Source organism: Ptiloglossa arizonensis, chromosome 2, assembly GCF_051014685.1.
Source record: "Ptiloglossa arizonensis isolate GNS036 chromosome 2, iyPtiAriz1_principal, whole genome shotgun sequence".
In the NCBI taxonomy this organism is placed as follows: domain Eukaryota; kingdom Metazoa; phylum Arthropoda; class Insecta; order Hymenoptera; family Colletidae; genus Ptiloglossa; species Ptiloglossa arizonensis.
This window is the reverse complement of record NC_135049.1, coordinates 12,148,221-12,170,757: the sequence shown is the minus strand read 5'-3', so window position 1 is coordinate 12,170,757 and position 22,537 is coordinate 12,148,221. Positions and strand designations below refer to the sequence as shown.

At 32.0% G+C, this 22,537-nt stretch overlaps 1 protein-coding gene across 2 annotated transcripts in view; it reads right to left on the bottom strand.

Moving 5' to 3' along the window:
* The window catches only part of Cnc (NFE2 like bZIP transcription factor cap-n-collar), a 247,305-nt gene extending 225,335 nt beyond the window's left edge, over positions 1–21,970 (bottom strand). Inside the window, exon 1 of one of the 2 annotated variants that reach the window (XM_076304818.1) lies at positions 21,611–21,970. In XM_076304818.1, coding sequence (XP_076160933.1) covers positions 21,611–21,703 — 93 coding nt within the window. In that variant the 5' untranslated portion in view covers positions 21,704–21,970. Of the gene's footprint in view, positions 1–18,786; positions 20,122–21,610 lie in introns of those variants that run through there. The other variant, XM_076304817.1, reaches the window with a different exon arrangement.
* Positions 21,971–22,537: the final 567 nt, after the last annotated feature.

The window sequence follows — 22,537 nt, the reverse complement described above, 5'->3', positions numbered from 1 at the left end:
TGGTATATAGAAGTTAATTTTCTTAAGAAGCTGAGAACAATGCTTGATACTGTTAATTAATTATTATATTTAAAGAATTTGTCAAGTTGCTAAAGGTGCGAGCAACGATTTAAGCACGTAAACCCAAAATGCAATATGATGCCAAATGATGAACAGGACACCAGATTAGAAACTGCTGCAGAGTATCCTTTCAAAGTATTTCTAATGGAAGAACCTTTTTATATCGTTTAAAAAAGTTGTTACTTTTCCTCGAGCAACACTATTGTACCGTTCAAGGATGGCTATTTATAACATTATCTGGTAAAGTCCCTGTTGATGTGTCTAGCATTAGTCACAGGAGTCCTTCAATTTGTTTAACGAGTTTGAATGTTCATATCGTCGAATATAGTTCGAAAATATAGTAAAATCGTAAAGATGGAAATATTTTTAGCGAGACATGATAAAAGCCAAATTGTTGGCTCTACATTATCAAGTAATAGGAATAGATAAGTTTTACGTATATAAGAAGTGGAAGTTTTTTGTGATAAAGCACGTATACCTATAAGGGACACGCATCATAACTGTGACAAATTATTAGCACTAAATGAAAATTGAGGAAAGTTGTAAAAATCCCAGAAACGTCAAAAGAGAAGAAAATTTCTTCGGTCTTTGGTTGACCGATATTACTCACCGTGATGCCTTAAATATAATTACAATTGAAAAAGATAAACTTTTTTTATTAAACCAGAGAAAAAAAGTACGGCTAGAATAAATAATTGGAACTGATAAAAATTTAACAGGGAAAGAAATGCGACAAGAAGACTTGATAAGAACAGTTTTGAAGAAAAAGATTGGAAATTACGATGGAAGTACAAGAATATTATTATTTAAAAAAAGGTTTAGTCAATTTACATTATTTTTTTTTTCCATTTGCATTACAGAAGGTATAGAATTACAGTCCTCGTCAAGTAGTGGAATAGAAAATATCATAATTGATAATTCATATGTATCTGGATCTTTTAATGAATTTGATCCAAGTAACTCAAAAAACCAAGAAGGGGAAAGAAAGAGTTATTACTGTAAAACTTATGCAGCTCTAGATAAGTATAAACTAAGCGATCGTTGTGCAGTTCGTATTATAACTGCTATTGTTGAAGCTCTACATCACAATTTAAATGAGCTCACCATTAATCACACTTCAATTCAACGTTGTCCGCCATCGTACTCATGCAAAACGCAATAAAAAACTACAAAGTTAAATCCACCACTGACAACTACTATTCATTGAGACGAAAAGATATTGCAGCAACAAACACCGAATGTATAAATAAATTGCTTATCGTAATTAAGTACAACAGCACGAAAAAACTTTTAGGCTTTCTCTCAATCTCGAACAGTAATGGAATGGAACAAGTATCAATACACTATCATTTACTAAATGATTGGGACTCTCCTTAACGGGGTATTCTTCTCTAGAATTCAATTATTCCAGTTTTATTTGGAATTTAAAAAAAAAGAACGTATAAATCTTTTTGAGTATGGATTGTAGCACACATATTTACTAACATTTAAACTATACAAAATTATTTTTCTAAACCAAAAACAATAAAAGTTACATGAACTGTGTTTAACTGAAAGAAGGATTGTAAACGAAACATGATTAAGAGAATTAATAGGAGCTTGTATTCTCTTAAAGCAAGTGGTAAGACGAGGTTTACTTTATTCGTCATACACTTATTTAAAAAATTTAGCAAATCTTGGCCTATTATTAATAAATTAAATTTTAAATCTAGTAACAAAAATAATTATGTTTATAGAAAGCTTTAGAATATACAAGAAAAAGTAAATTTCTGGTTACACAATATAGATTAAAAGCAACTAAGAGAAGATTATAAAGAATTTTCAGAGCTAATGGTAGTTTTTCTTGGTGAATCTCTTTTCTCGAAGAAACACTTTCGATATTCTTGGAACTTTTCACCACGTAAGATGGATAGCTAAGACAATTTACTTGTTCCATTAAAGATTTTCATCGGATAGTAGCGAATTAATTGGAATTAGTGATATATGTATTTTTTTAGCAAATGTATACATCTAAGTGTAGATTAATGCACCTTTCTCTGTAAAAGTACCGTAACAAAATCTGAAATTCCTACAAAACTTATACTTGTATTCTACAATTGACGAAAATATTAGTAAAGTAGCAATATATTTTGTTTTAAAGAATGTACATTTTTATTCATAAATACTTATATAATTATCACTGAAAATATAAATAATAAAATTTGTCCATAAAAATTACTACAATTAGACTACCATAATAACTTATAATGATATACATGCAAAAAACCATAGTTTCATAAGAAAAAATATTTATTACTTTTTTATAATAAGTGAATAAAATCAATAAAATTTTCAAACATTAACTTACATACGAAACGGGTTTATAATGTCCGACCAATCTGAAATTTTTCAGGTATCATTTTATTATCTAAGAACACAATTTAAAAGAGTGCAACCAAAAATCAACAAAAAAAGGCTACCGTATTGTAATATATATATATACATATATTTTTGTTATAATTACGTTTGTGTAAACACACTATTTTGTATAATTGTTAATGTAATAAATGTAAGGGTTCCTTGATAAAACCGGTATTCTGATTCATTCCGTAACTGTTACAAGTCGAGTCCATATATCACTCGTGTAATGCGTCCTCGTTACATAACGGACGAAGTATTTTCTAACCGTAGCGGTGATATAGTGTACTATACTTACGAAATTACGAATGAAAATCGAAGAAACAACGAAGAAAAACGTAACAATTGACAGACATAATACACAGGTAAATATCCGTTATATAGATGCATTAAAATTAGAACTGTGTCAAGAATATGGGGAAAAAATTAAATATTTAACTATTTCTTTATCAAGAAACAAATGTCCTCAAATCAGTAAAACTACAAAAGAGTATACTAAGGTAGTTTGTAAAGGATAACTCGAAACAGTGAAATATCGAATTGATGACAGTGCAAAAGTTATAAGTAACCAAAAGAAACACTCGTGCGAAATCCGTATTAAAGAAATTGCGAATATAATTGTTGATATTCAGTTACGATCCGATAGCCAAACAGTTTAAATGTGTTTCATTTACACTACGATTGAGTACTATCATATACATTGCCAACAAATATACATCTGTTACACAGTCATACACTCACTTATATTACCACACAATGAAAAATAGTTAAAATTCAACTAGAGACCACTGATGATTACAGACAAATAAGAAACACATTGGAGCAAGTTGGAACAGAATATAATATCTTTCAACTCAAAGGAAAGGGAGTCTTTAAACTCAGCACTCATTTACTGATCCAAAAGCATTAATTGATGAATTACTATAGAAGAGCTGAAATTCTAGACTGTAGAACGACCTTACTATATCAAGTGTAGAGTATCACCCCTCAGGAACTGCTGCTTGCTTCGCTTGCTAAGATGGTAACTATAATGGTCGCACTAAGGGCCGAAATTCGAGCAGACCTGTGTCCGCCAGGTACGTTGCCTATGTATTGGGTTGTTCGGAAAGTCATTTCGTTTTTTTTTTTTTTTTTTGGTGAAAATGAAACACGATTTTTTTAGAGTGTATAAACATTTTATTAAATTATATATTCTCCATTTTGGAAAACGAAATGACTTTCCGAACTACCTAATACTGTAAGTAGAGGGTCTCCAAAGCCTTCATAAGAAAAGGCAGTGTGCAGCGGTGTCGGTTGCCGGCAAGGGAGTGGCGAAGGTGGGGCGCCAAAAGGACCAGCCCACCACAGTCACTAAGACCAATAGCGGTGCAGGGGGAAAGAAACCCCCTGCTGCTGGGATGCAGTCAGCATCGCAGTCACTACCTCGTCAGGGAAGGCCAAAAAGACAGGGATACAACACCGTTTTGCGGGCCAAAGACCTCCCCGACAGCGTCAGCTTAACCTGTTATGCGGAAGACACGTTCTTACTGGCCATCGGAGAAGATTGGGGCCATTTGGTAGACCGAGGATAGTACCTCGTTGTCGGATCTGGGGAATAGGTTCAGAGGTGGCTCTTCGTAAAACCGAGGTGCTGGCGATTCATACACCTCGGGAAGAGCTGCCTACTCTACTGATCCAAGTGGGTGAGGCTATGGTTGAGGTGAAGTCTCGGATGAAATGTCTGAGGTTAATCCTCAATAGACACTCGCGTTTTGAGGGACATTTCCGGTTAGTGGCTTCGCGATTGGAGAGGGTTGTCGGCTCAGTTAGTCGACTGCTCCCCAATTTGCGGGATCTGAACAATAGGGTGCGCTGTCTCTACGCAGGCATACTTCATTAGGTGGCTCTTTATGGGGTGGTTCTGAGGGGACGAGATGTGGAAGCCCTTACACTCCAGACCCGGTAGCTATACTGCTACGGTATCAGGGCTGGCAGGTCACTCCTGTTGGAGTGGCAAAGCACATCCTGGAGATGTGCACTGCCTGCGCAGGTGAGCGTCATGTCCTGATCGCGACAGTAGCCGTGAATCTCTCACTGCCGATTGTGGTAAGATCGCTCAGCAGCGACAGAAAGTGAAAGATCGTGGCCAAATCGTAATTTTACAGAAGAGAACGGCTGGACGGCAGCGGAAGCGGGCTGAAAAGGGTCGTGGGAAGCCCTTCTAATAGTGGTGGGCGAAGGCACGTTGGTCTCGCACTTCGTGCTGTTGCCCCTTCCTCACCCGGGAAGTAGATGAATCCGCCCAGAGACGGAGCCGCTTTTTGGAGGAGGGCTGATCCCTTCTCCTGAGAGTATAACTAAAATAAACGTCGTGCATCGGCACGGACGGTTAAAAAAACGTTCCTGGGGCGTCGGGCGCGGTTATGGGGACCGTAAGCCGTACTATTGGGACTCATGGCTGCTCCTCGTGCGACGCCCAACGAAAAGAGGCGGCGAGGCAGTGTAGACCTGCCCCGCCCACTCTGGGCGTTTAAACGCTGAGGGGAGTAGAAGGAGGGCTTCTTACCGCCCCCTTCTCTATGAGAATGTGAGACGAGCCAATGACTGCGTTGTACGGGGGAGAAGGGGAAGGATCGAAAGCTTGAATATTTTTAGTTTCCGAAACTCCCTTTGGAAACGTGCGAGGAAGACCACCGTTATAGGTTTTAGTGGGTGGGTTCCGTATCCGGTGTTTTCGGGTGCAGGGAATCCCACACTCCCCCTGGCTTTGCTCTAAGGAGTGGGGGAAGTCTTTCAAAGATTTTCCCCACGTAAAAGAAAAAAGGTATAGAATTCTGCATTGCAAAAAGGGGCCAAAAAGCTTTCTATATTTTTCTTCCGTAAGATGCTTATTCTAGATTTCTTCTGCAAAAGTTACATTCAGTGTTATTCAGTATAAGCCCAAAAATTTTCATTTTTTTTTCTCATTGTAGCATTTTTTTAAACAACTGTAGAGTCCACAATTTTCAAAATTTTAAAAAATTCTTCATGATACGTTTAAATGCCGCTAATGAGTGCAACATATTCAAATTGTAATGAGATAAAATCTAAAACGTTGCTCCACTTGACGTAGCATGGAATGGCCCAATGATGAATAACTAGCTTGATAAAAATGAATAAAATTTAAAATATTTGTTCCAGTGAGCATTTAAACCTACATAAAAAATTCTCAATAATAATAAATACTTTGATTAGCTGTTTATGTATAAAGGGTAAAAAAATGTTTTCGATAAAAGTGATTTAGTATTTTAATGGGAACAAACTATAGCACTAAAAATTTCGGAAATTTCTTTAATCGATAAAAAATGGAGGTCACTTTGAATTTTTTTAAATAGTACCATGTACTTTGGACTTCATGACGTTATAGTTTATGGAAAAATAAATTCAGCGACATATTGTACAATGAAGTTTGAATGACTTTTAGCTCAGAAATTTACAATAATCAAGATATTATATTTCCTACGCATAAGTAAAACGTAAACGTATTTATAGTCACTAATACTTTCGAATTGAATCTAAGTAGTAAACACTTATCCTTGATTCGATTCTTTAAACGCGAAAGAAATCGTGTTTTTAATTTGAATTGTTGCAATAATGTTCACTACCTTATTACTACAATTGCGTGATTTAAAACCATCTACAATACAATTCATTATATTTTATCCATAACAATACTATGCCTTCTAATCAGTTTGTTCCGCTAGTAGTTAATATTTTGAGTCTTTATCTGCGCCAATGCGTCCTAGTCGTCACTCGTTATCGCTTCATCTTACACTGTTTCAATATTTCACCTTCATGATATGAATCACCTTAACCAATAACGAAACTGCGTGTGATTCGAAGTGGTATGACTAATCTAATTCGTTGACGAATTAGGTAACTAACGATCTTTGCATAGTACCTATTTTGTCGAGGAAATAGTGGGCTGTTAAAGGGCCACAAACTAACTATCGTCTGTCTTAAGAAACTCTCAAACGCTGTGCACGACATATGTATTAATGTTGCGCTTAAGCATAAATGAGAAAATCCCACAGACCACACGAGATCTCGTTTGAATAGTGTTGCTTGTAACGATCAACGCGCTAGTCTAACCTAAAATAATACTGCTGAGAACATTCAAAAATATGAACGAAGCAAAGTTAACACGCTAAAACGTTATCGTTACGCTAAAACTGCTTTTATTGAAACATGGCAATCATTGTATCAATACAAACGGTATTTCAATACAGACTTACTATATTTCATAAAATTTTACTAAAATCAACGCGATATAGTTCTGACACTCTAAAAAGAAATCCGTGCATTAAGAACAAGAATTACATCCTAAACATTTAAAATCAATCATGAAATGCAGTGACGGTTCTGTGATCATGATATGGTGCATATTTATTCATAAAGTAGGTGAATTAGTGTTCATTAATAAAACGTTAAAATTTCATTGGTTTACACGAGTGTCGTATGAGTCTGAAAAATGGCTTCGTAAGTAAAAAGTTGAAATGCGAGTACCGTGACATTACGTTCTTATCAATTCGTATCGTGAATGATTGAATGAATTTATACGATCTTGTTTGACAAGTATTGTAATCCTTTGGTATAAATATTTTTGTTTAATAATACCTTTACTTCTTTTAAAACATTCATACATACATTGCCGTACACAATTACAGTGTATATTTAAAGGTGCTTTATCAATTTTTCTACAATACAATTACATGACAAAGTAAACATTGAACAATCTTTGTTCTTTCCACTCTAATTTAAAGGACATTAACGAAGATCGACAGCGGCTAATAACGAGAATGTAAATAATGGTGGGCAGCTAGTAAATGGTGAACTAATATCGGGATGTAAACACTCGTTAGCCTTTTTCTTGCGAACAGACTGTAGATGGCCCAAGGTTACGCTGCACTATTGATTTAATATGAATATCTGTTTATAAATATACTGATAATATAAATACAAGTAGTAATAGTAGTATATGAGTAATATACCTATTAAAAATACTCTGCTATGAGAAGGCTTCTGATATTTCCACTAACCTTACGCATATCTAAATTATTCACAAATTAATTTGCTTTGCTGAATTATTAACCATTACTCGCTCAAATAATACTATCTTACCACTGCGTGAATTGTTATGTTAAAAATTAGGAAAACAGACAAAATAAAAAACCGATATTTGCAACATCTGCACGAGTAAAATTAACTAAAAAACATAATGGGTCAGTGTCAAGAGAGTTTCCTTTCTTTTCACTTCTTATATTTTTTTTATTGGTAGATTATTATACTTGAGCGATGTGTGCCATGTAGCAGTCGTATTTAGTCACCATAATTATGTTTAGATATTACCTAATAAATTAGTATTTATAAACAATAATCTGCTACATTAAATACTATGCTAAAATAACGTACTACTAAACCAAATATGTATTTAATTTAATTTTATAGATTTTAGTTTTATATTACAAAACTTGAAAATTGCATTGAGTCAATTCCTCATAAATACTAAACAAAAATTATGAATGGCCGTGATAGGCAAAGAATTGTTCGAAAAATAAACACAAAGATGAACTTACAAATAATTCACAGAATATTAAGAAAAATAATCCAGAAACCAGATCGGAAATAGTCATCTTTGCAATTTGTAAAAAAATTAGAAAAAGCCACAATAAAACCGTAAACGACAGTACTTGTACATAGACTTCCACTAGTCTGATAAGGAAATTTTCAAACAAAAGTTAGTATCTCGTTGATAAAAAGTTAGAGTTTTAAAAATAGCAAAAAGAATTTATCTTCATTAAAAAATCAAAGTGACCGTGATATTTTTAAATGGAACCACTTATTTTTAATTTCCTAGCATTATAGACGATGTCGAGATAACCTAATATGGTTATTAAGTTAAAACCTAAAATGGTTTTGCAACACAAAAACGAAAATGCAATATAAGGTATTTTAAATAAATATCTATGTAGAATAATAACTATTTCTGTTTTATCTACGTACAATAATAACTATTTCTGTTTTATCTACGTAGAATAATAACTATTTCTTGACGTACGAAAGTTGTATATCGGAGTACATACTCCTTACTTTACGTTATTACATTACTATGTTACGTTTGATCTTTGTTTGTCGTTGTTTGTCGTTGTCAAAATTAATTTACTTAATTCGGATGGAAGAATAATTGTATAGAGAAATTTATTGAAAGTACAATGAACAAAATGAAATATCTCAATATTTAAACAAAAATATTTAATTTTAAAAATAGTTAAAGAATAATTATTAAATACTCCTCCGCAATCACTGGATGTTACTTAATTGAACACCTATAGTAGGAATTAAAATCAAAATTGAGTCATTATAAGTATATCAGTAAGACAGATGAGAAAGCAAAAATTCATTAAATTGATAACTAGACGTTTAAAGGCAATCATAAATGTACAAGGTTACGCAAGAAAATATTAAAATTATATTAATTTGTTACACATATACTGTATTTTATTAAAATTTTTTTAAAGAATTATCTGTTAAAACATAAATAATATATACATAGTGCCTTTACTTATGAGAATATGTCCATTTTTATTCATTTCCCCGCCAATCATCATTACCAACCTAAGTGTACACACAATTTTGTGAGTAACTGCAGATGCCAAATGATTCATAAGAATTCAAAGTTTCATAGAGCATAAAAGCATGCTGCTGACGCGGAATACTGATATAAATGAAGTACATATTAGTAACAATGAAACAAAGAACACTCGGAGAGTGATACTTTGATCAATGATTAATTACACATCACTAAAATTGTTTCATTGCTATCCGTTACATTTGTTGCGAAAAAAGTTTAGCTCCGATTTAAAAAATTTAAATAACCTTGAAGTTTCGAAAAATGCAAGTGATAAGAGCGACTCGAATATTTCATTATCTATCCTACTTCGGATTATATAGATTTCATCTGAATTGATTTTTATTGTAAATATTACTTTCCTAATTATTGCATTGAAGTTTAAATATCTCTTAAACTATTAATTTTTTAAAGTCTTCTTAAACTTATTAATTTGTTCCAGTTACATGCTCCACTTGATACGAAGCCGAACAAAATGTTATATTTAAGTTTAGAATTTAATTTAATTTCCCTCGTTCTGTTACGTGCAAAATTTCGAAAAAATATCGAAGGCATTTCAATTACGAAGCCACGTCTTTGAGAACTTTTCCAGGCTTTTCAATTGAAAATCGAAGATGTAAAAAATCAAAAATCCCCAAGAATACCAATGTATTGAAGCAAACGCAGAACTACGATTACCCTGTAAAAGTAAGTGTATATGGTCGCTACAATTATGCTCTACTTTTTCCAGATTTTTCATTTTGGTGCATCATAGTTACAAAGATTAAAAACCGATTTTTTCATCACTTTCTGAACGTCCACGTAACTTATATGCCACACTTTCGTACAATCTTTATCAAACGAATGTTTCATACGACCTTCAATGTATTTATAGTTGTAACAAAGTGTACAGTAACTCAAAAAACTAAATAAATCTATTAAGTGAAAATTATTTATATCACGCGCGTTACGTTCTAAAGTATCTGTAGTACTTTCAATAGTGTTGATGGTGAACTTCTTTAAAGGAGATTCAAGACGCCCTTTTGGTTCATTTTTTTTTCGTTGCATTAATTAGTGGGAGTTAATAGTAAATGAATAAAAAAAATATAATATTTCATGCCTTTTATACTGTTTTATTTATAATTTAACAATATTAGAAATGGAAAATAAAGCAACAAATCAATTAATATTATTATAATAGTTAACTGAAACTGTGATGGAACTTTGGTATAGAATTTGGATACATTATTGGGTGTTCTCTAGTATTAGACGAAGCATAATTGGAGAACGTAACTGGAAACAATTTCACTATAATCTGCAACGATCGTAAACATAATTATCCGTATATTCAGAGATATCGGCACAAGCTTCGTCTGCCCATTTTTCGCAGTTAGCGAAGCATACAAATTGTTTCCAAGTTTGATTCTCGTAATTTCAATGTTCTAATTTTCTTACGTTTATTCTCCGAATTTTTTGTTTGTGCTTTCATACATTCTTTTGTTCTCGTTTTATTGCGTGATAAAGTCAGAATTTCTCTTCTTTCACGTCTTCTTCTCCTTGTTTAAATCCATTTTTTTTTTTCTGGCATTCGTTAAGAGAGATACTTTCAGAATTGCCTTGTAAATATTACCAGATGAACTAATACATGGATGCACGTCTAATGTCCCCTCATCTTTTTCTCTAAGATTTTCAGAACTCGACAAATCGAATCTCGTTGATTCCTTACTTCTTCGTGTAGAATATTTGTCACTTAACAACCTAAATAATCAATGTCCGAAAATATATTCCTATCCAAAGGATAAATTCTGGTACATTTAAAACGAGCGAGTAATTTTCTTTCTAAGTTCATGTTTCTTTCTAAGCCAGCAATTTTTGTAAACGCCTCTCCAACAAAACCTGTAATATCGTAGTCGATTATGCGAGCTCTTAAGCTTGCTCGCATTCGCAAATCGCACGTAATCTGCTGCTTCACATATCATTCGTACAATAGTGATTTATGCGGCTCAAGTGTAAAGTTGGCTGTGAAAAAATACAAATAGGTCCTCTCTTGGGAACTAACGAAATTATTTTCCAAACAATCCAATAATATGCTGCTTTAAATGACTTCATAAACGACCTATCCAATGGTTGAAGTTTACGAGTTGAATGCGATGGAGGAAATTTATTAGGTGAATATTGCGATTCCTAGATAAATTGATGACATTCAAAGTGTTATGGCTTCTATGGTCATCCAAAAGGATTAACACAGGATTCTCTTTTGGAGAAAAAATTCGCCAACCCTTTGGTTGGGCAACGCCTTCACTCTCTGCAGGAGTATTTATCATCAGGCGTGGATTCATTCTTTGGCATGAAAAAAAAACAAAAACTAAAAGTACAAAATACCCATTTTTGCCTCTTTCTGCTGATACGAGCTTTTCAACCTGACGTCTCGATTTCACGAGTAAGATTTCCTAATGCTTCTGCATGTAATTGACTCCTGTCTCATTGTAATTGCATATATTAGACGCATAGAAATTATACTATTTCAAGTATAAGTTCTTCTATGTTATAAAAAAACGAAATGTTCTACCTGTGGCTTATAAAAACCTGTAGTTCGCATTAGACTTGTAGATTTTGGTGTTCTCAGTGAAAGGTCAGGATGTCTAGCCATAAATCGTATGCTAACTTAAGAAATTCTTTAATTGAGGACAAATATCGGTTAACCAGATCTTTCAAGCAATTCACCAATTGTTGTTCATATTTTCGTGGAAATGTAAATTTCACGATGACGTTTAATCAATTTCGTCTTATCAAGTAATGTACTTTTTGCAACATTGTATCGTAAAGATGCCTTCCTGAGGCTCGTTCTCTTTGTTAAAATTTTCAATGTTTCTTGATCCCAAACACCGTTTCTCTTGTCGTTCGTATTTTTTAAGCGAATTTTTAATCACTGAAAACAAAATAATAATCATGTACACGAATTCGAATAAACAAAATTCAGTTTTGTACTATTCGATAATAGGGGGCAATGGTCTGTCCAAAACCAGGAAACAGTAAAGCCATAAACAAAAAGTTTCTTTTGTAAAAAACAGGCTACTGTATAGAACAAGTATAAAAATAATTAAAAAAAAAACACTTACCAAACGATGTAATAATGTCACACATAACGTTTCTTCACTACAAAAATTGATAGATATTGCGATTTATAATTTATACGATACACTAGCTTTTAGTTAGACGCAACAATTAGCCTGTCTTCTTAGCTATAAACACGCAACTGAAACATAGCAGAACCTGATCGTTCTTTGTTCTATCTCTACTATTGTTCGCGCAAAATGACGATCGCATTTCAAACTTTAAAAATATCGCTACTATCCGGTACTAGTTACCATCCGATTATAGAGGGACACGCCCCCCCCCCCCCCCATATATTCTTTTTGTCAATTTTCAACTACTAAATGTTTTAAGAATATTTTAGAAACATTTTAATCTGCAATATACCGTGCATAAGTATTTAGTCACTATTATTACGAACGCATAGATTATACTTTAAACGAAACTCTCTAATATAAGTTTGGCTTCCAATCTTATCTTAGACGACCGTATAATGTCTATAAGTATTGAAAAAGTATCTCTCGAAATCTATGAAACACATTATAAAATTTGAACTCTCTGTTAGAGATAAACCATAAAGTTGATGCGTTGTAGATGACTTCTTTATATCGATTAAAGTTTGGTAGAGAATTCAACGAACAATTAAGATTAGAAAAATTGTTATTATTACAACTTTAAAGGAAAAAAGGCATTCGATTAGGCAAACAGCTACTAAAGCTAATATTTCAAAGTTTGTAATTCAATACACGATTACTAAATTTAGAGACAAAGACTCTTGTAGAAGTAAAAATCGGTTAGGACTGCCTAGAAAAACTTCACAAGCTGGAGAGCGATATATTTAAATACTTAACAAACGAAAAAGACACGTGACAGCACGAAAGATTACATTAGAATTGAATAAAAGTAGGAAAGATCCTATTAAAGTTTGTATAGTAAAAACTGTGATCGCCACAGTCACCGAGTTTGGATCAAAGTAAAAGCTAGGTGTTCAAAATCCGAGAAACAGCTGTGGACTTATTTGCAAAACACCTGTAAAGATATTCAAAAAGAGTCGTTACAGAAACTTATCGCCAGATAAGTTCCAGTAGTGAATGCTGTTATTGCCTAACAATATTTAATTATATTCATTATATCATTACAAAGTTTTTTAACATGTAATTCATCCTACATCTTCTACACCTGAATGGCAATCATTGATATTAACTACAAAGAGGAATTATTACAGTATAATAACATTACAATATTTCAAAGTTTTTTAACATGCAATTCATCCTACATCCTCTACACCTGAATGACAATCATTGATGTCAAATGCAAAAAGGAATTATTACAGTATAATAAAGTTACAATCATTTCAATCATATCATATCGAATTTGCAAATCGTTATGCATCGTACTGTAGATAAAAATGATTCTGAAGTACTTTTTATGCCACCGTTTCTTTTGTCAGATATCCTGCCAATTACGGTTTTTATTAAGATGTAAAATTAATTAGGAAGGATGACGACTTGAGAGAGTGGTTTATTACCGGTGCAGCAATAAAGAAGCGACACTGCTGCACATCTAGCTAGCACGTTAGCTGCACCTCGGAAAATTTTCAAATCCATGATTGAAAATTCAATTATCTATAAAACCATTGCACTTTACCTGGACGTTCGGGTGCGATGCATGTATTTAGGCAGAAATCTTCCCTTTCCCTTTCCGTGGTCAAGCAACCCCCATAACTCCCAATCCTATACAAATTTTCCCTTTCCATCACATCACCAGTTAAAATGAGGTAAGAGTCGACGTGCCAGAAGATAAATGAGAAAACGGTGAGATTCGAACATACCTCCAAACAGTAAACACCTATTCAAATAGTCTAGTCTCTTTCTACAGATACCAGTCTATCTTAACAATTCACTCGCATAAATTTAACTAGGCGTGTGAGGACGCGGGGCACTACGATATCGTTTCTTAAATCACTTACTTTTAACAATTCGGCATTTACTGCATCAGAAATTGTGCGATGTCCCTGTCTTCGTTAATTATTGAAGTCATTCGTTCGACATTGGATATTTTACTAAATATTTTTAGAGGTTTCACAATTTTTAAACGATATCTGGTTTGAAAGAAAACCAACTCACATTATCCATAATTGTTGAAAGTAAGGGATTATAATAACAACTTTTGGAATAGTATTTACTTTAGTGTAGGAAATGTTAACTAATGAGAAACAATAGCATAAAAAGTACCTCAAAATTATATATATATTTCAGATTAAAATATTTATAATATACTTTTAAAACATTTTTAAATCACTATTGATCATTTTCGAATAGTTGGAAATTGAAAACCATGTAATTAATGCAACAAAAATGATCTTGATTTCTCCGTTAAACAAAAATTGACAGCGATTCAGCGGTCAGATACTTTACAGCTATACCGTATTTTACGCTACACAAACACTATTAAAAATACTAGAAATATTTTAGAATGTGACACGTATGATATAATCCCCACTTACTGGTTTTACCTAGTTTCTTTAATTACTAGACTGTTTTTCTAACTGTATATACATTGAAGATTTTGGTAAAGTACTCACTTGATAAAGATTGTACGAAAGTGCAACGCAAAATTACACTTCGCGCAAAAAACAAACGAACAAATCGGTTTTTAATTTTTTGAACTACTATGCACCAAAATGAAAAATCTGAAAGAAATTGTGTTACGCAATAAAATATTTTATGCTTCTTTTTCCCCTCCAAGTAAAAATACAGAGTTAAGAATTGGCACAAGTTCGTTCATGTGGTTCTTTCTCTCTCTCTCTCTCTCTCTCTTTAATATGGTAACATGTGTGAATATATAAACTCCGAAAAAACCTGTCACATTATATTGCTAAGTCCCCGCTAGCGAAACTTACTCTTCCTCAGTGTACAGTCCGCGACACCTGTTTCACCTCGCTAGTCGATTTATTAACATTGAAGTGGCAACATTAGTTTTTTTTAATTTCTTTTTTCTTACCACAGTATTCAATTGTGCTAACTGAACAAAATTTCGATTAGAAAACTACTCAAAAAATTGTACAAGATTCACTTTTAAAGAGACGATCACTTTAATCGAGAATTTGCTAGACGAAACAATTACTTGGCGAATCCTAAAAATTACGAAAAATTTCAAAAAGGTGATGTAAAAACGGTAACCACGACTCGAGAACATCGACTTATTTTAAGAGAAGTAAATCTAATTCATTGTTATCAGCTTGTAGAATTGCCAAAACTGTCGGGACTTCTACAAGTGTACAAACATTTCAACGAATTATAAAAGTATTTCTCTTTATAAAATTTAAAAAAATACCTGCGTTACAGCGTCACCGTCAATTGGCCCGATTAAAATTTAACGGAATCATATAGCTTGAATAGCAGAAACGTAGCAAAAAAATCATTTTTACGGACAAAAAGCGTTTTTGTTTCAATGGGCCAGATGGATATGCTTATTATTTTCATGATATCTGTTAATGACAAAAACACAAAGTACTGAAATACTGCAACGAAATTTTACTGACGGTATATTCATGCATTGCTTGTGTATTCTCGTGGAATTGTTAATTTTTTAGACCGAGGTCGAACAGATGTCGCATTTAAACTAATCCAATGACAAAATATGATAGTATGATGAAATTACCCCAATGTAGAAATGACTAACACAAATGCTTGTATACCTAATGTAGGAAACCCTACTTATCATTGTCTGTGAGGTAAGTAGCATGAAACAAAGGAACTATAATATTCTTTCAAGAAAAGGCTATGCTTTATGACAGTTGTCACAGACAATTATCCGCACCATGACACTCGGTGCAGATCTGTTCAGATTCGTCGATGGTGAGCGTGACATCCAAACAACATGGAATATGCGCAAGATATATGCAAAAAATTCCTTCATATGTATCATCAAAATAAAATTCTATGTATGAAGACAAAATTCTATATTAGTCTGTAATAATATAAAAGACAGAGGATACACAGTATAAAATTGCAAAAAAATTGAGAAAGATTGCTCCTATCAGTGTTTATTTTCTTATCCACCATCTTTTGGTCTTTTTATTTTTCTTTTGTATTCAAGACTTTTATTCCCACACTATATATAACTGTTCAAAGTAGAATCAGTGTTTTTGTGGACACTTCTTCCAAAGTGAACAAATCGAAACTCGTTTAGTGCTCATCTGGAGCTGAATGACCAGATAAATATTATACACACTGTTACTTTACTTTTGTCACATGACGTTCTGATGTCACCTTACACGCTTTCGAAAATACCCTGTAACTTTATTATTTTTTCGAATTTTAAAATAAAATTTTAGAAATATATGCATTTTTAAATAGTTAATGTTTTCAAAAATGTAAAAAACATTTTTCGATTTTTTCAATCCTACAGCATAGCTATCTCCCTTAAACGAAATTGGATACAATGTTAGAGTTGCTTGTAAAATACCACACATTATTTCTTTATCTGCGACAATGGTTCAATTGAAATATAGCCTGTGTACGATAGAAAACAAGTACTTTTTTGGCAATAAGAATAAAAATATTATTAGAACAAGGCATGATAAGCATCGATCAAATGAAGAAATAGACTTAATAAATTAAATGTCATTCATGGACATATTTATATGTCCTTTGCAAATAATTGTCAACTTTCTTGACGCTTACATGCATACACATTCTTTGCAAATGATGACGTATCCATTAAGAGTGGACGTATATGACTTTTACAGTGAAGGGATTAACAAAACTATCAAGAAAATAACACTACTAATAATACTAATCTTGCAAAAGAATTAAACTCCAAAATATTACATATATTCTTCACTTTAATTTTCATACTCCAAAGAAATTAAAAATTGATATAGCAAATTATATTGAAAAATTAAAAAAAAATTCAAATAGTTTCTAAATATAATACTTACGAGTAATTATTAATAACATATTTCAATAACAAAGATTAGAATTATCTTCATTTTTCAAATGTATATTCATTTTTACTAAATGTTCGAATATTGTTACTCATTTAATTCAATGCTCACATTATAAAGTATGCTTAATAAATAAACACTTAATAAATAATGTTCTTTCTGTAAACTAAATTCTATGATTTAATATAATAAATACTATCTGTTAAGTTAGTTCCCTCTGAATTGATTTACGAGGTGATAAATTGTAAACGTACATGGATTTCGAATATTAAAATTAGTCATTGTATCTTGAATTGTATTTCATTGAACTGGGATTAAAAAATGTCATCAAGTATAAATGATAAAATATAAGTTTCCTGAAAAAAAAACAGACATAACCCTCATATCTCGTTAATGCTTCCACTTAACATAAAAGATATTTTCACAGTACAAAGTCACTTCAATATTATACAACTTTTTCATGAAATATTCTGTTTGTATCCAAAAATATAAGAATTATTTCAACTGAATGACTTTAAAGCAGACTTTAAATTCTTTGAATTTAGGAAATAATGTAATTATATTATTCAATATATACGCCAATATGAAACAAATTTTTCCATAATTTTGACCTATTACACATTATACATGTATGCCATAAATAAAATAATAACCATTTTTTTACTTTTCTCCACATTTAGATTTACTTAAAATAATATGTGTGCCCCTTAATTAAATGCTTAATTTAGTTGATAACCAACTCAATAAGTTATTAATTTTTCCACGATTTTTTATAAATAATTACTTTTTTGTAAAACTACAAAATTGCAAAAAGTAAAATGATTAAAAGAAATCGGCACTTTTTCAGAGAATGAGTATATTAAAGAAATTGGTCCTTTAGACTAAAAATACAGGAAATTTTGTACTCGCTATAAGTCATTACAAGGGTCTATAGATGTACACGATAACGTTTTTTGACAATGTCATTTACACAATGGAATGACGTACAACCAAAAAATAGATTCTTTCCACCCTTTCCTTTCATTAAAACGTTTCTTTTCAAAGATATTTATATCACGATGGTTATCTTTTATTTACTAAAATATTTTCTATATAGAAAATAAAATGTTGACATGAATAATTTTGTTGACTAAAGTAAATGCTCGTTTCTGTATCCATAATAATGGATTTTATAAAATTTTTCAATAATTTGTTACACATTACAAAAAAAAATATTGTTACATATATGAAATATTATTCTTTGTATAATTCAGAAATGGAAATATATAATCTGATTAATAGTTAAAATACAAATATAGATATCTGTTTTGTAAATACAGTTAAGTAATCTTTGTCCATCTACACATAATTTGAAGCAGAAAAACAAATTTCTATGCATTTTATAAAATTTATGTTGCAAATTTAATGTAAACAATGTTATATTATAAAAAAAAATAAATTTAGATTTGTATATAGACTGTGCTACTATAATCATACCATAGATATGTGCATGCACTATATTACTGCATATATTTCTCCGTTAATATTGTTTAATATGCGTTTTATAAATACAAATAATATTAATAATAAATCATAATAAATGCATTTGCATCTCAAAATAACTACATAATTCTATTTAATGTCAAAATTTAATTTATTCAACAAATATTAGAAAAAATACCTCTTGGGTAAGTTCCGCTGTATTAGTTGGTTCATCAGGACTTTGCGAAGAATTTGCCGAATTAGGTAATGTCATATTTCTAGCTGGTTCTGTTGAAATACTAGGCCCTGCTGCAGCAGTATCTCTTGTTAATTCTTCAACATTTAACAAATATGCATGGATATCATTTAATCCTGAATTCATTCTGTTGTATCTTCCTAATGAATTTAAGTCTTCAAATAAATCTCTCTCATAGTTTAGAAGTATGGACTCCAGATTTTTTGGATGCACAAACATAGGACGTTGAATTATTGTATGGGCGTCATTATGCCATCCAGATCCATTATTTAAATCCAATGAACCAACACCGATGGCTTGAATATCCAAACCAAGGTAGGTCTCTGGATCTACCCTTAATAATGAAAGCAACAACGCAAGTTGCAAGAGTTCCTCGCGGTATAATTTTTTTAGACACAACATTGTGCCTTCTTGTTTAAATTAAATCACCCCAAGTTGTTAAATGTACTGTTGGTCTAAGGTAATGTAACGTATCGTCACAGTGGCTTCCCAGTTATATTGAACACAAAGGCTAAGTAAGATATCATGAAAAAACAGTAATTCATGTTGAAATTTGATCACCACTTTAGATTAATGTCAAATGTTCAATAGTATTTACACAACTGTTTATGTTTTAACAAATTAACTATACACAAAATTATATGTATTATTTTTAGAAGACAAAGAAGATGAAACAAGTTTTTAGTTATTATTCAGGTTAAACTTCACTTTTGAAAATTCTGTTTCTTTTGTTTAATGTAAGTGGCACAGGTTTTTAATAAAGTTAAGAGAACAATTTTCGGAGTTCTTGTTCGGACAACTTATTCGATAGACCGTCAGAATAAAAATAAAGATTTAAGATTCTCTTTAAACAAGTATAGGTCAGTTACACGAATACAAAAATAACCTCAAAACACACACTAGCCACGTCAAACTTCAGTGCACGGCGCGTACATCCTACGCATGCCTCAGATTTCATTTGACAATACGAGACGGGATTTCTTTGAATTAGTGGCAACCATAGGACGACTTCCTTTACACTGACACACTATGACAGATATCGCAAAAAAACGAAACTTCAGTCTACTGGTAGAAACTGACAGATTCACAGATGATACTGGGTTCCGAACTGCTTTAAATTTCTTCCTGGTAGCAATTCGAGGCTTGCGACATGCGCCAAAAACTTCTTCTATTAAATCATCTTGCTTCGATGATGTTATAGTTTTGACAATGATAACCTTATACTAATGCAACAGAATGCATTTCACGGAGAACGAACTAACACACCTTGCTAAGAAAGATCACTCGCGATATGTGACTCAGCACTCACTCAGCAACGTAGTTTCAGGGCCGACCCAAGTGCTTGTTTCTCCCTATTTGTTTCTATAGGCAACTAATCCGTTTAACTTAAATTCAGCGAATTTAGACGCTTGACGCACTAGATTTATTATTATTATTTACGTGATTTTATGTTTCTTAAAATAAACGTAGTTTACGTTTTGCAGATAATGTTAATACAAAGAAGTATACAAAGCAATACGAAAGTGGTTGGAATATGTTTGGTAACTGTACGCTTCGATAACATTTAGAAATATTTGAAAGCGTAAGTTTTTAAGTTGAAACATTCAATGTACGTTTATATATTTTAATATAACTGTCAGTTATTAATTGTAGGTAAAACAGAAAATACATAATGCATTGGGTGCATGTTCGATTTGATTTGAAACGAGAAATCTCGGTACAGCATTGAAACAGATTAAGTACGAATTTATATAACGATGTTGTGTATCATTGCATTTTTACTCGTTCTTTTTATGGAAAAAAAAGTTCGTTACATAACGATTTTTTTAATTTCGTTCTCCTTTTGGTTTTCCTTTTTAATTATTACAATGCACTTGCTTTTAATTCTACTTATATTTTTAATTACTTTAGATATGCTTATTGATAAAAGTATATTTTCGTGGAATGATCTTCGCATATGTATATATACATATCTATATACAATTATAGAAACTGTATTTTAAGACGGCTTTGTTTCAATTGTACGTTGTTGTACGAAATCCATGTAAAAGTTATCAAGGTCAGTTTTATAAATATCTCGGGAAATATTATATGTTTATTTACATATTTATTTCTCATATGCATAATATATTTATATGCATACTAGATATAAATTTATCATATCCATAATAAGTAAACTGAACTCTGATTATCGTTTATTGAAATTGATCGTAATGTATGTAATCATAAGTGAACCTTATAATGTACATTTAAATAATATTATTGAAAATGTATTTACGGAAGTAAGGTAACATGAAAATTTACGCATTTGCTGCCATCAAAATATAAATAGACAATGCTCAACGTATGTAAATTGAGTTCATAGGTGAACTATGACGATATTACAGAACCGTAAGTTTTCCGTCGATAAATCGAGTTGATCGCATTCATGCGTCTCTGTAGGTAACGATACCGTGGGGTACAAATACAAAAGAAAAAGTCAACATATTGGTGTAACGTGTCTATTGATTGTAATATAATACGTGTTGCTTGTGAAAATGTGCACTTCTGAAAAATGTTGATAAAACAAGTAATCAAACTTACAGTAAAGAAACATCGATCACGGTTACGTTGGCACGCTGTGTACAATTACCATGTTTAAGTTACTAACACAAATTTGTGAACGATCAAGCAAATACGTGACATATCATAAGTCCATAATTGCACGCACATACACATCAAACATAGGCGTCATATAGTATAAATGTTTATATACTTTACTACTTACCTTGCGCATGAGTTTTGTTGCTTTCAAATATATTGCATCGTTACCGGGCAACAATGATGTCATTCGCGGTAAATCCTCCGTTCGAAGCATCATATATCTATTACCTTTTAAATTGTAGAATGTGCACTGTTAAAGTGTTAAGAGAAATCAACGAGGTTGTGATCAAAACTAACTGGAGACTCGGTGTTAGTAATTGCAAGTATGGAAGTGAAACACATTACGTCACTGAACTTCAAGAAACACTCTCACTTTGATGAATCACTTGAGATAGATATGTTATAAATTGTCTTTTAATGTTTACACCGCATTTTGATTAAAATTCTTTGACAGATATTCCTGTGAGAGAATTTCCTTCTTGTAATAATGAGGTTATTAGGAACAGAGAGAAAGCAACCGTGTGTCGTTCCAACATGAGATAATTAGAATTTTTCTTGTACTACGTCACTGCCAGCGACTGCCGCGCTATTTGAACATAGCGCGAGCAACTGAACACGTGTTTATGTTATATCGATGTCCGTTTCCAGTGAGCCGATACGCCGGCGCAATCGAGTCAGTAGTTGATACCGAAATGTGAATTTCAAGTCCATACGTATATAAAGATACGTATTAAACGACGATTTTAGACATTTTACGAGTAGAAAATTATTCGATTAACAATATAATTTATAATTTAAATAATCATTTAGCTGCTCATTGTTAATAACTATGTGATTTATTTTGCAACAATATGTCGATGAAAGAAATTGCGTTCAACACACTTAAACAAATTTGTCAATGAAATGCAAAAGAATTCTTATTATACTGTACCGAATATTACACTTTTGCGAATATACAAACATACTAAGGGAATCCAAGTCCATAATAGTAAGTATTATATATTATTATAGAAGTATAAAATATAAAGACCCTGATAATCAAACTAATAAG